General features: G+C 34.6%; 1 protein-coding gene across 1 annotated transcript in view; it reads left to right on the top strand.

Moving 5' to 3' along the window:
• The window catches only part of CFAP54 (cilia and flagella associated protein 54), a 302,501-nt gene that overhangs the window by 68,596 nt on the left and 221,546 nt on the right, over window positions 1-12,359 (top strand). Inside the window, exons 16-17 of the mRNA XM_037023126.2 lie at window positions 4,703-4,831; window positions 5,186-5,312. Coding sequence (XP_036879021.2) covers window positions 4,703-4,831; window positions 5,186-5,312 — 256 coding nt within the window. The remainder of the gene's footprint in view (window positions 1-4,702; window positions 4,832-5,185; window positions 5,313-12,359) is intronic.

Genomic DNA, 12,359 nt, shown 5'->3' on the forward strand with positions numbered 1-12,359 from the left:
CTGACTCCTTTCTTCCCACCAGGTTTTGCTGTGGGGGATTGTTTGGGTCCTGCCTGGCTGCGGCTTGTATCTTACCCCCTTCTTGTGATGCTGAGTTCTCGCAGATGTAGATGTATCCTGGCTGTTGTACTGTATCCACTGGTGTCTCTTTTAGGAATAGTTGTATTTATTGTATTTTCATAAATATATATGTTTTGGGGAGGAGATTTCCTCTGAACTACTCATGCCGCCATCTTCCCGTGATACTCCTTCACATTTTTTAACATAGCATTGTAATTTTTTCCTTAATGTTATTTCATTAGCATTTTTTCCTGTTGCTAAATGTTAATACTCATGATTAGTATATTTTCCCAGAAAATTCAATTTGAAATATGACATAAAAATGTAAAGAATTATAATGAATATCCATTTTCCCCATTACTAGCTTAAGAAACAAAACATTACTAGTACAGTTGAAACTCATCTCCACTAGCCTCTCCTGATCATGTCACCTTTCCCCAACCCTCCTTAGTTCCTAGAGTAACTGCTCTTCTAAATACAGTGACTGTAAATTCCAAGCATTTTAGTGCTTTTCTTACATATGTGTGTATTCTTAGACAGTAGAGGGTATTGTTTTAAAATTTATATAAACAGTGTCATACCATGTGCATTCTTCTGCAGTTTGCTTTTTATCTCAGTATTGTGTTTGTGAGATTCACTCAAGTTGATTTATGTAGTGCTAGGGATCATTCACTATTATATACAATTTGCTTGGGTCACATAGTAAGTGGATTTGAACTTAGGTGTGTTGCCTTCTAAGTCTAGGCATTTAGTCACTGTGTGATGTTGCCTCTTGATATTTTTAAAAAGTGTTTTCAGTATATTCATATAAAAGATATTTTCTAATGCATAACTCCTGCAAGTCCTGAGAAACTGGGTGCTGATCAAATATCCTATGTACTGGAGGACTGGGGGTTCAATATGCATTCATTTTATGAAATGTTTACCTTCTAATTATAGGCTTCAGAGAATGCAATTTTGAGTTCTTTATGCTATATTGCATCTTCTGGAGAGAGCTAGAGATGAGAAATCTTAAATTGGGAACAGAGCATGCTTGAACTACATAAGATTGAAGAGGCATAACAGCTGTCTGCAAATGGTTTTTCCAGACATCACGTACAGTGGTTGCTAAATGCACAGCTGCCTGTTTTCCACTCTAGACATATTGAAGCATAATTTCAGGTGTGAAGTGCATCAAAGTTTCTTAATTCCAAGTTATTTGTCTCTTAAAAGCTCCCCAAGTGGATTCTTAAGGAAAGTAGAATTTGAGAATTACTGCTTATTAGGCTTGCACGTACTCTCTGTGACTTCATAGGGCAGGAATAGGAATACTAGTAGAAGTTACAAAGTACTAGATTTTGGCTTGATATGGAAGATCTGGCAATTAAAGTCACTAAATGAAATGGGTTTCTTAGAAGGTGGCAGTTATCACACAATGAAGAAACTGAAGACCATTTATGAATTATTACTATTATTTAAGTAAGAAAATGCATTCTTTCCTCAAGATGATTTATTGCCATCTGCTGGGAGATTTTCAAAGTAAATATGCAAGTCTATGATGACAACAGTGTGAATGGTACCCCATAAATTTGTGCCATATACAGCTTACCCAGCTGTACTGGGTCATATGGTAGATTAGTAAACAAGATTCACTGGTGTGGTCTAAGGACACAGTAACTTGTGTTGGAAGACCTGGAGTTGAATCCTGACTCTTATATTGACTGTGTGATCTTGAATGAAGTATTTCTTCTGTTTGAATGTTAGTGTCTCATCTATAAAATTATAACATTAGTACCTATTCTCTTGGTACTATTTAAGTCATACAGTTTAAATGAGATATTGTTAACATTATGTAAACCAGCACCTGGCACATGGTAGCTACTTAGTTTTTCTCTTGTTTCACATAGAGCACTGATTCTTGACCTAGGGTCTCAGGCCCATAAGGAGGGGAGTGGAGTGGGGAGAAGGAGTGAAAATTTATTATAGGGGAATTCAAAATCCACATGCTTACCTGGCAGAGTCTGTAGGTAGGATACATTATATATATGCAACTATTTAAAAAATATATGAGGTACTATTGTGATTACATGAAAAACTTATTTAAAAGTTTTGCTGAGTACATAGTAGCTATTTTTTCAACATATTTGATTATAAAATTATAATAATAGGATATAAGACTGTGGTAATTAAAACATTAATCCACATGAAGCATTTAGCCCAGTACTGGAACGTGTTTTCATTAAGTGTTAGCTGTGATGATGTCAAAGATGGGCACAAAGATGATGGTGGTGGTGATGTGATGATAGAATGTGGCCATGTGTAGAAATTTTGGACAGAATTGAACAAATATCCTCAAGCACATTTCACAGCTCACAAGAAAGGGTAATCTCAGGGGCCAAAATAGAAAGGGGAGCTGAAAACCAGAATGGTAAGTTTATGAATAGTTGCTGCAGTGAGTTGACGGGCTCAGCTATAAAGAAGCTTAGATTGACAGCTATCTGGGGACAAGTGATGAGGCTTGGGCCTGTGAAAGATGGGGCCTGGGAACTGAGAGTCACACAAAAACTTAGAACCTACAAGACTACATTCTAGGAAAAGGTAGACTAGGATAGCATCTACCTATTTGCGTAGGGAAGTATCTCAACATGGGCACTGAGAAGTGAGAAAGTCTCTCTTCCTAATGATATATAATCTTGGTCACCCTCATATAGGTCTGTTATTTGAATTTACACTACTTGGGTCACTTGGAAACCTCCCTGAATCTGTAATTCTTGAATGGAGATATATAACTTTATGTATCTTGAATAGATATATGTAATCAAATTGTGTATACTCCAGAAATGCAATGATGAATTAACTTTAGAAAATCTATAGTGCAATATGCCACATTTGCAGATGAGAGGGAAAACATGATCTTCTCACTAGATAAAGAGATGCAACAAACACATTTGACAAAATTTAGCCATCTTGTAAAAAATAGCTTGGCTAGAACTTCTGTGTACCTTAAGGGGAATCATCCGAAGATTTTCAATGAATGTTATGCCTATCATAAAAGATTAAAAGCAGTCCCTGTATACTAATGTAACAGCATAAGGATATCTGTCACTCTTCTGTTCAGCATATCCTAGAAGTCTTAAACAGCTGAGTAAGAAATGAAACAGAAAAAAAGCCGTAGGTACTCTAGAGAAAGTATCAACAGACTGGCACAGCACTGCACATTTTTAGCGATAGCAATCTAAATGCCCATCAGCAGGAGAGTGGACAAATAAATTGTGATGTATTCCTCAGCATAACATCATTTCCTTGTAGCCCTGTTGATGAATGATCTAGGGTGGGCTTGGACTAGAGTCAGCTTGTCATCATTGCCATCCCCTTCTATAATCTCCTTTGCATTATAGGGGAAAACCTGGAATAACATTTCCCAGCATCTCATTTCCATATGGTCTAGGTTAGTCTTCCAATGAGGAGCATTTGCATGAATTTGTAATGCAGAGGGATGGGACAGTTCTCATTCTGCAGTGCCAGATGGAAGAAAATTTACCAGCCCTGCTGAGCAAACTCTTGCAATTCATTTGACTCAGTGTAGTAGACCCTTGAGGTTGTTACCAGCTGCCTCCTAGGCTCTTAAGATTCACAGGGGCTTCCACATGCAGTGAAATTGTCACTGGCAGCTTTTTAAATCTTTACCTCCCCAGGCCTCCCAATAGTGGTGGATATCTCTAGTTCTGTGTATTAAATCCTTATCTATTTGGAATTTCTAGAGTTGGTCTGTGTTCCAACCAAACCCTTGCTGACACATTTAGTTACATATACCAGCATGAAAAAGTTTCAACAGCATATGGTTGAATGAAAAAAGTGAACAGCAGAATTTTATGCCAGAATTAAGAGATGCGAAGCAACACTGCATATTGTTAATGGAAACATACACATGTAGTAAAAGTTTAAAAACATGCAAAAAGAATGGTAAAAACCAAATTCAAGGACAGTGGCTACCTCTGGGGCAGAGAAGAGGAATAAATGTAATTGCAGACAGTTTTACATATATAGGGATCTCAGTTATGTGCACGTATGTGTTTGCTTTATTTCCTGAATGTTTTCTTTAGAAAATGTGGAAAATTAGAAAGTTTAAACAGAGCTGGTTGCTCCTTATGTTATTCTCTATATTTGTCTCTCTGTGAGAATAATTACAGTGAAAAAGTATTTACTTTTTGAAAATTATGGTGTGCACCATTGGATACACCATTGGATTTGATGGCCTCTAAGTCTAAATTTCCAGTTCTGAGAGTCTGAGATTTAAAAAAAATTAACTTTGAAAATGAAATATGTGCAAATGATAAATTATGTGTTATATTTTTAAAACTTACCTATACATTTCATACAATCAGAATTTTGAAAGCCATTGAAGGAGATTATATACATGTTTGTCAAAAGTTTAACTTATCTCTGGAAAAATGAGGAACTGTACTATTATTTCATCTTTATTAATAGTATCCCACATTTAATTAAAGACAAATACACTTAGCAAGAAATGTAACATTATTGGTGTTGGATAGACTATTTAAATTTTTATTTGGTTTTGAATTATTGTGAAGTTCAGAATATTACATATGATTTTTTTCCCTTAAGTTTTATTTTTTCTATTTTGTTTATAAAATTACTTTAGAAAAAACCTGTGGAACAGTTATTTTTGGCTTATGAACTTCTTGGCAAAGCAATTGGTAGACTGAATTCGAATTGCATGTTAACCGCTTTGTCAAATGGACCATCAGTGATTGACCATTGCTATACCAAGGTAAGAAGGAAACTCTTACATTAGATTTAAGTTTAACTAGGAAGAGGGCTGGCTTTGCAAGTAGGTAAATAAAGTATGATTTGTGGTGACTTCCCTCTTATAGGCCAGAAATATATTCCCCTCTTCTCAGAAGAAGTCCAGGAGAGTGAGGAGTCTTTGAATTTATCATTAGAGAGCCCACTGATGAACTGAAACGCAGATTAATAGCATATAAGCTGCTGCAAAGGGCTGAGAAGTGAGGAAATTAAATGGCTAAGAGTAAAGTGATAACTTGAGTAATAATAAGATAGAGCTGTTTTTAGTATGTTTTGATAACTGTATTTTCTTTTTGTTTTTACTTCAATTCTACCAAAGTACCCCCAAGATATAAATGAAGAAGTTTACAAACCAGGCACACCAAATAGTTTCATAATGGATTTGCACCTTGAACTAATTCAAGCCCAGCACCGAATAGCTGTTGTACTTCTTGACCAATTGCAAGGTAATAGTCATCAAAGCAAATAACTTGTTCTGAATCTATTCTAATATTAATTCAAGTATCAAATCAATTTAATTTGTAAATTATGTTCTTGTTACTGGGTGTTTTCCAGATAAGTTTCATAATCTCATTATTATTATTTTACTTCTCTGATTAATGTCAATAGATACCTTTGCTTAGACCAGCATAGCAAATCAGTAACTTCTAAAAAAATTAAATTAATTATGTTTGAGTTTTAGTAGATCATTGGTATTTTGTTAATTCAATCAAGCAAACGTAATTATTGAGTACCTACAAGATCTGGAACCATATTAGTTTTGGTACAAATAAGATAACACAGACTCTAATTTGAACTTGTAGATAAGTAAGCCAACCTAACAGTTGAGATTAATAAATGTAATAGAAGTGGGCTCAGAGTGTTTGTTATGGGCATACATAAAAGGAGTACATATAATAGATAAGGAAGTCAGGGATGGCTTCCTAGAAGAGGTGATAGTTGACTGGAAAGCTAGCAAATATCTTTATGAAGAAGACCAGAAAGGAGGCAGTCATTTTGGGTGGAGAAAGCAGCCTTTAATAAGGCAGGAGCAATCATAGTACAGTTTAGGAGCTACTGGGATTCTCTTATGGCTCAAACAGAGAGGGCACAGAGGATAGACACAGGTAAGTCTAGAGGGAAAGATTGCAGCTGGATCTTGAGGATCTGGGGGGTTTATAGTTTGTCCTGGAAACTAATGAAAAACTTTAGGATGGCATCTCTGACAGCAGTGTGAGAGTACAGAGGAGTTGGATCTGAGTTGTTTTTGCCTTATTATTAGGTAGAGTGGTCAAAACATTTTTTTAAACGATGCTCATAGTAAGATTATAGTATTATTAATACTGCATGCACACAAATATCACATTTATTTGAATTTCAAAATAAGATTTAACATGATTGGATCTAAAAACTCCTTTATTTGAGATCAAGTGATATTACTCTTGGAATGATTATATAGCCAATATTCATTTAACTACTATGAGTCATTATAGAATATAATTAAGTGATAAAGAGCTCACATGCCTCAACACCAAAAAAAAAAACAAATAACCTGATTAAAAAATGAGTGGAGAATCTGAACAGATGCTTCTCCAAAGAAGATTGTCCACAACACATGAAAAGATGCTCCACATTGCTAATCATCAGGGAAATGCAAATTAAAACCACAATGAGATATCACCTCACATCCGTTAGGACGGCCAGTATCCAAAAGACAAGAAACAACAAATGCTGATGAGGGTGCAGAGAAAGGGGAACCTACAATGTGAATCAGTTCAACTGTTGTGGAAAGCAATATGGAGGTTTTTCAAAAAACTAAAAATATAAATACCATTTGACCCAGGAATCCCACTCCTAGGAATTTACTAGATGAAAACAAGATCCCTGATTTGAAAAGACATATGCACCCCTATGTTTATGTCTTCACTATTTACATTAGCCAAGATATGGAAGCAACTTAAGTGTCCATCAGTAGATGAATGGATAAAGAAGATGTACATATACACAGTAGAATATTATTCAGCCATAAGAAGAAAACAAATCCTACCATTTGCAACAACATGGATGGAGCTAGAGGGTATTATGCTCAGTGAAATAAGCCAGGCGGAGAAAGATAAATACCAAATGATTTCACTCATTTGTGGAGTATAAAAACATGATCCAAACATTAGGTAGGGTGGTCAAAACATTTTTGAGATTGATAAATGTTATAGAAGTGGGCTAAGAGTGTCTGTGATGGGCACACATAAGAGGAGTATATATAATAGATAAGAAAATCAGGGATGGCTTCCTAGAAGAGGTGATAGTTGACTGGAAAGCTAGCAAATATCTTTATGAAGAAGACCAGAAAGGAGGCAGTCATTTTGGGTGGAGAAAGCAGCCTTTAATAAGGCAGGAACAAACGTAGTGCAGTTTAGGAGCTACTGGGATTCTCTTATGGCTGAAACAGAGAGCACACAGTGGAAAGACACAGGTAAGTCTAGAGGGAAAGGACCACAATAGCAGTAGACTCACAGATACTGAGAAGGAACTAGTGGTTACAAAAGGGGAGGAGCTGGGGAAGGTGGGTGGGTGGGTGGGGTTAAGGGGCACTATAATTAGCAATCACAATATAGGTAGGTCACAGGGACAGTAGTACAGCATGGAAAAGACAATTAATGGCTCTACAACTTACTACACTGATAGACAGTGGCCACAATAGAGGGGCTGAGGACTTGATAATATAGGTGAATGTTGAAACCACTGTGTAGTTTATGTGAAACCATCATAAAATTGTATATCAATGATACCTGAATAAAAAAAGGAATATAATTAAGTGTTCCAACGTAATATGACCTCTGATCTCTGTCTAAACCTTTCAGGTGTCACATCATATGTACAGCTAAATAGACTTAGTCAGATGTTGGTTAGTTAATTAAGTTTTGAGTGCATACTTCTCCCCTGCTTTATTAAGATATAATTGGTATATAACATTGTGTAAATTTAAGGTGTACAATGCATTGATTTGATACATTAGTATATTGCAAAATGATTACCATCAGTGCTAACACCTTCATTATGTCACATAATTACCATTTCTTTTTAGTGGTGAGAACATTTAAGATTTTGTATAGCAACTTTTTTTTTTTTACTCAAGTAAAAGTGTTATTTATATGCACATAGTATTACCAATATTGCAATATTACTGTTGGCATCTTTTAAAAAATGTTTTGACCACTTTACCTAATAATGAGGTAAAATGTATATACTACAGTATTATTAAGTATAATCACCATGCTTTACATAAGATGCCTAGAATTATATATATATATATATATATATATATATATATATATATATATATATATATATATATACCATATGTTCTGTATATGTTCATCCATGATTGTGTCCATATTTTGGCTATTGTGAATAATGCTGCAATGAACATGGGAGTGAAGATATCTCTTGGAGATCTTGTTTTTTCTTTTCTTTGGACATATATCCAGAAGTGGTATTGCTGGATCATATGATCAGTAGATCATAGTTCTATTTTTACTTTTTCGGAACCTCATAGTATTTTCCATACAAGCTGAATCAGTTTAAATTCCCACCAACAGTGCACAAGGATTCCCTTTTCTTCACATATTTTACATTTGTTATATCTTATCTTTTTGATAATAGCCATTCTAACAGGTATGAGGTGATATGTCATTTTGATTTGCATTTCCCTGATGATTAGTGATCCTGATTATCTTTTTATGGACTTGTTGGCCATTTGTATGTCTTTGGAAAAATATTTTCTCCTCTGCACATTTTAAAATCAGATTTTTTTTTTACTATTGAGTTGTATGAGTTCTTTATATATTTTGGATATTAAACCCTTTACAGATATGTAATCTGCAAATATTTTCTTGCATTCTGTAGGTTGCCTTTTCATTCTGTTGATTGTTTCTTTCGCTGTACAGAGCCTTTTAGTTTGATGTAGTCCCACTGACTATTTTTTTCTTTTGTTGCTTGTGTTTTTACTGTCGGATCCAAAAAACAATTACCAAGACCAATATCAAGGAGCATTTTCCCTGTGTTTTCTTCTAGGAGTTTTATGGTTTCAGTTTTTATGTTTAAATATTTAACCCATTTTGAGTAAATTGTTGTTAGTGGTGTAATACGGAAGAGGTCCAATTTCATTGTTCTGTGTATGGATTTCCACTTTTCTCAACACCATTTATTGAAGAGATTATCTTTTCCTTATTGAGTATTCTTGGCTGCATTGTCAAATACTATTTGAATGTGTATGCATGGGTTTATTCTGGGCTCTTGATTCTGTTGCATTAGTCTGTCTATGTGTCTATTTTTATGTCAGTACCATACTGTTTTGAATACAATAGCTTTGTAGTATAGTGTGAAAGCAGAAAGTTTGAGCTTCTCATTTTGCTTTTCTTTCTCAGGCACTTTTGTTCATGAACGGATGCTGAAGTTTTGTTCTTGGGGATTGGGAAGGACAAATATGAGGGCTGTCTTATGCTGCCATGACATGACAGCACCCCTCTGCTCTGGTCTAGTTTAATCTACAATAACTATCTTTTTTTCTTTTGTTACAAGTTTCTGAAGGTGTTTCCAGAACATCCTACAATTTGAATTTTCCTGGTGATTACATAGGTTATGTGTGTGCATCCATTGTATCATATAAAGCTGTCCATATTGTCCATTTGTCCTATTATTGGTGAGGCAAAATACTGTTATTTTGTTAAGATGGTGTCTACCAGATATCACCATTGTAAGGTACTTTCCCTCTTTATGGTGACAAAATAATTAGTATTGTTAGGTGATGCTTTGAGATGGAATGAATGTCCTATTCCCCAGCAGATTTTTGCTCAATGGTTTTACCTTTTACTGGTGACCTTCCAGAATTATTCCAATGGCTGTACATGGTGATTTTCTTACTGAACAATTCCTGCTACATTTATTTGCTGACATCCTTTTATAAAGAAGACCTGTCCCTACTTTGCCCTTTTAATTTATTAAATTATATTATGGAGTAAATTGTTTTTTGCTAAACTGTAAAAATTCAGTTACTATCATTGTTCTTTCTGATGCTCAAAAATCACACATTTTGCCAGTGGGGGACCTTAAACAGGATCCTGTGTTCTTACGATATGTCCCTATTATTCTTGAGCAATTTCTCACTTTCTGAGCCCAAAAGTATAGTCTAGACTTACCTTAGGCTTTATGTATCCCAGAACTGGAATTGACCATTTTTCTAAGAATCTCTGGCTCCTTTTGATAGGAAATAGTATTTAGAAACCAAGATCTGTAAGCTAGGGTACTCATTGCTCTTGAGATGTAAAATAGCTCCTTTTATACAATAGAAGATATAAATATCTATATATCTTTCTCTGTATTTTATATATGTATATATGTAATTTATTATATCTGTAGATATATTTTTATGTTTATAAATAAGTTATAAATAATATATAAATATAAAATAAATAATGTAAGCTTATATATTTATGTATTTATTATATATTATACATGTAAAATAAATAACAAAGAAATAGTTTATATATCTATATAATTTATATAATATATAATTTATAATATATGTATAAAATATATAGATACAGATATATATAAATTATTTCTGATATTGCCAATTTAAAGTCCAACACTTTGAAAGTCCAAAGTTCTACATTTCATTTTTGTATTTTCCTTCTCCCATGTTGAGAACTGTGGTTCCTAACAATATCAGTGTAATAACTCCTTTACTTTATCCTACTGCATTAACAAATAAAACTTTTATATTAACAAAATAAAACTTTCAGAATTATTAAACCAATACCACCATTAACAACAAATCTACTAAGTAAATTCAGGATTTCTTTGCAGTTCATTTTGTCTTTAGTCTATATCATATATCAAGGAACTGTGTTCATATTTACTTTAATTAATTGTATTTTTGTATGGTAATGTTACCAATTTGATATGCATTTAGGACCGTTTGTTTGTATTTGCATTCTACTTATTAAAAGTTTCATTTTTTCATTATTATATCCCTTTACATTTTATTTAAATTTTACATTGTTTCAAAAACTGTTTCTTTAAGGACCTGCTGGGCATGGAGGGAAGCAAATAGTATTGAAATATCTGTGTCAACTTTGATAAAGTTTCTCTAGTACATAAATGAGGTTAATTAGAATAATAACCTTGGACACTCTTCGGTTTGAAAAGTTTTGGATGAGAAATGTATTGGCATTTATGTGTCAGGTTTTCTTTAAGAAAACTAGCCCATGAGTTTCACTTAGTAGCTGTGTTATCTTTTTTAGTGGAGAAGTAGGGTCTCTTTACTCATGGAGTTACTAAATACCTCATTCTCCAATTGCCATCCACTAATCTTTGAAAGTCAAGCGATCCTGTGAGTTTTTATCAGAGATCACTTAAAGATATTGATGGTAGATCTGAGCTCAAATTTAAGTGGAATTAGTTATTGTTCCTTTGCAATATCTCTGGGTCTCCTTGATGTTTCTCTGCTATATTGAAGAGCCACCTTAGCATGGATTATCACTTTTCCCCTCCTGTCTCTTTTCACTTTTGTATGCTGCTGGCAGACTATGGTACGTAAATACTAATTTTTACATTTTTACTCAAAAACTCTACAATTGTGGGCTATTGATGGCAGTGGCATTAAATATGACTCATCTGTATTGGACACTCAGAGTTTCTTGCAACCTAACCTCATCCTTCTTATCTCCAATGATTATAATCATAAGAGCTATCAGTTAGCATCCACAATACCCCAGGTACAGAGAGAATGTCACATTGTTTTCCGCTTTGTGTTGCTATCTCCGTACAGATAAACTCTTATTCTTCACTGTTAAAAAATCTTTATATCCATTAATGGTGTCTGTTGGCATCTTTTCATCAGTAGATCACCATTCCACACAGTAGCACCAATAATGAAACCTCAGGAAAAGGGGTTTATTTTAAGTTTTCTTCTTAAGGTACACATATGTACCTCCAAGAACAGAAACAAAAATATTGCCAGGTCTCTTGAGGACTAGACCTGGAACTCAGGAATCTCTGCAACATTCTTCATCTCCAGGGGCCAGTAGGCCAGCGTGTCTTTATCCTCTCCTCCCTCATCCAGCCTCTCTCTCTCTCTCTCTGGACCCCCGTGATGGTCAGTCCTAATGGTTCACCAGGGTCTCTCACTGCCCCCAATCAACTGGCAGTACGATGTGGGTTAGTGTTGAAGTCTTATGTGAAAGTCTTATGTGAAGTATTATGTGAAAGTCTTGAAGGAGGCTCTGATTTCATCACCACAGCCAGAAGAGAGTGGAGGTCTTCACATGGTCCCCAGAACTCTTGCAGGGACCCTGGATGAGGCAGTTTTGCAAAGTTTATAAAAAAGAGAATGTGAACAGAAGTAGGTTGGGTCCTATTACAACCTTCGAGTAGGTTGGATCCTATTTATTTGAGATAAGCTAGAAAATCAAGTGTTCTTATAATTTGAAAATTCTCAATGTCCTCAGGTA

This window comes from Manis javanica, chromosome 10, assembly GCF_040802235.1.
Source record: "Manis javanica isolate MJ-LG chromosome 10, MJ_LKY, whole genome shotgun sequence".
Lineage (NCBI taxonomy): Eukaryota > Metazoa > Chordata > Mammalia > Pholidota > Manidae > Manis > Manis javanica.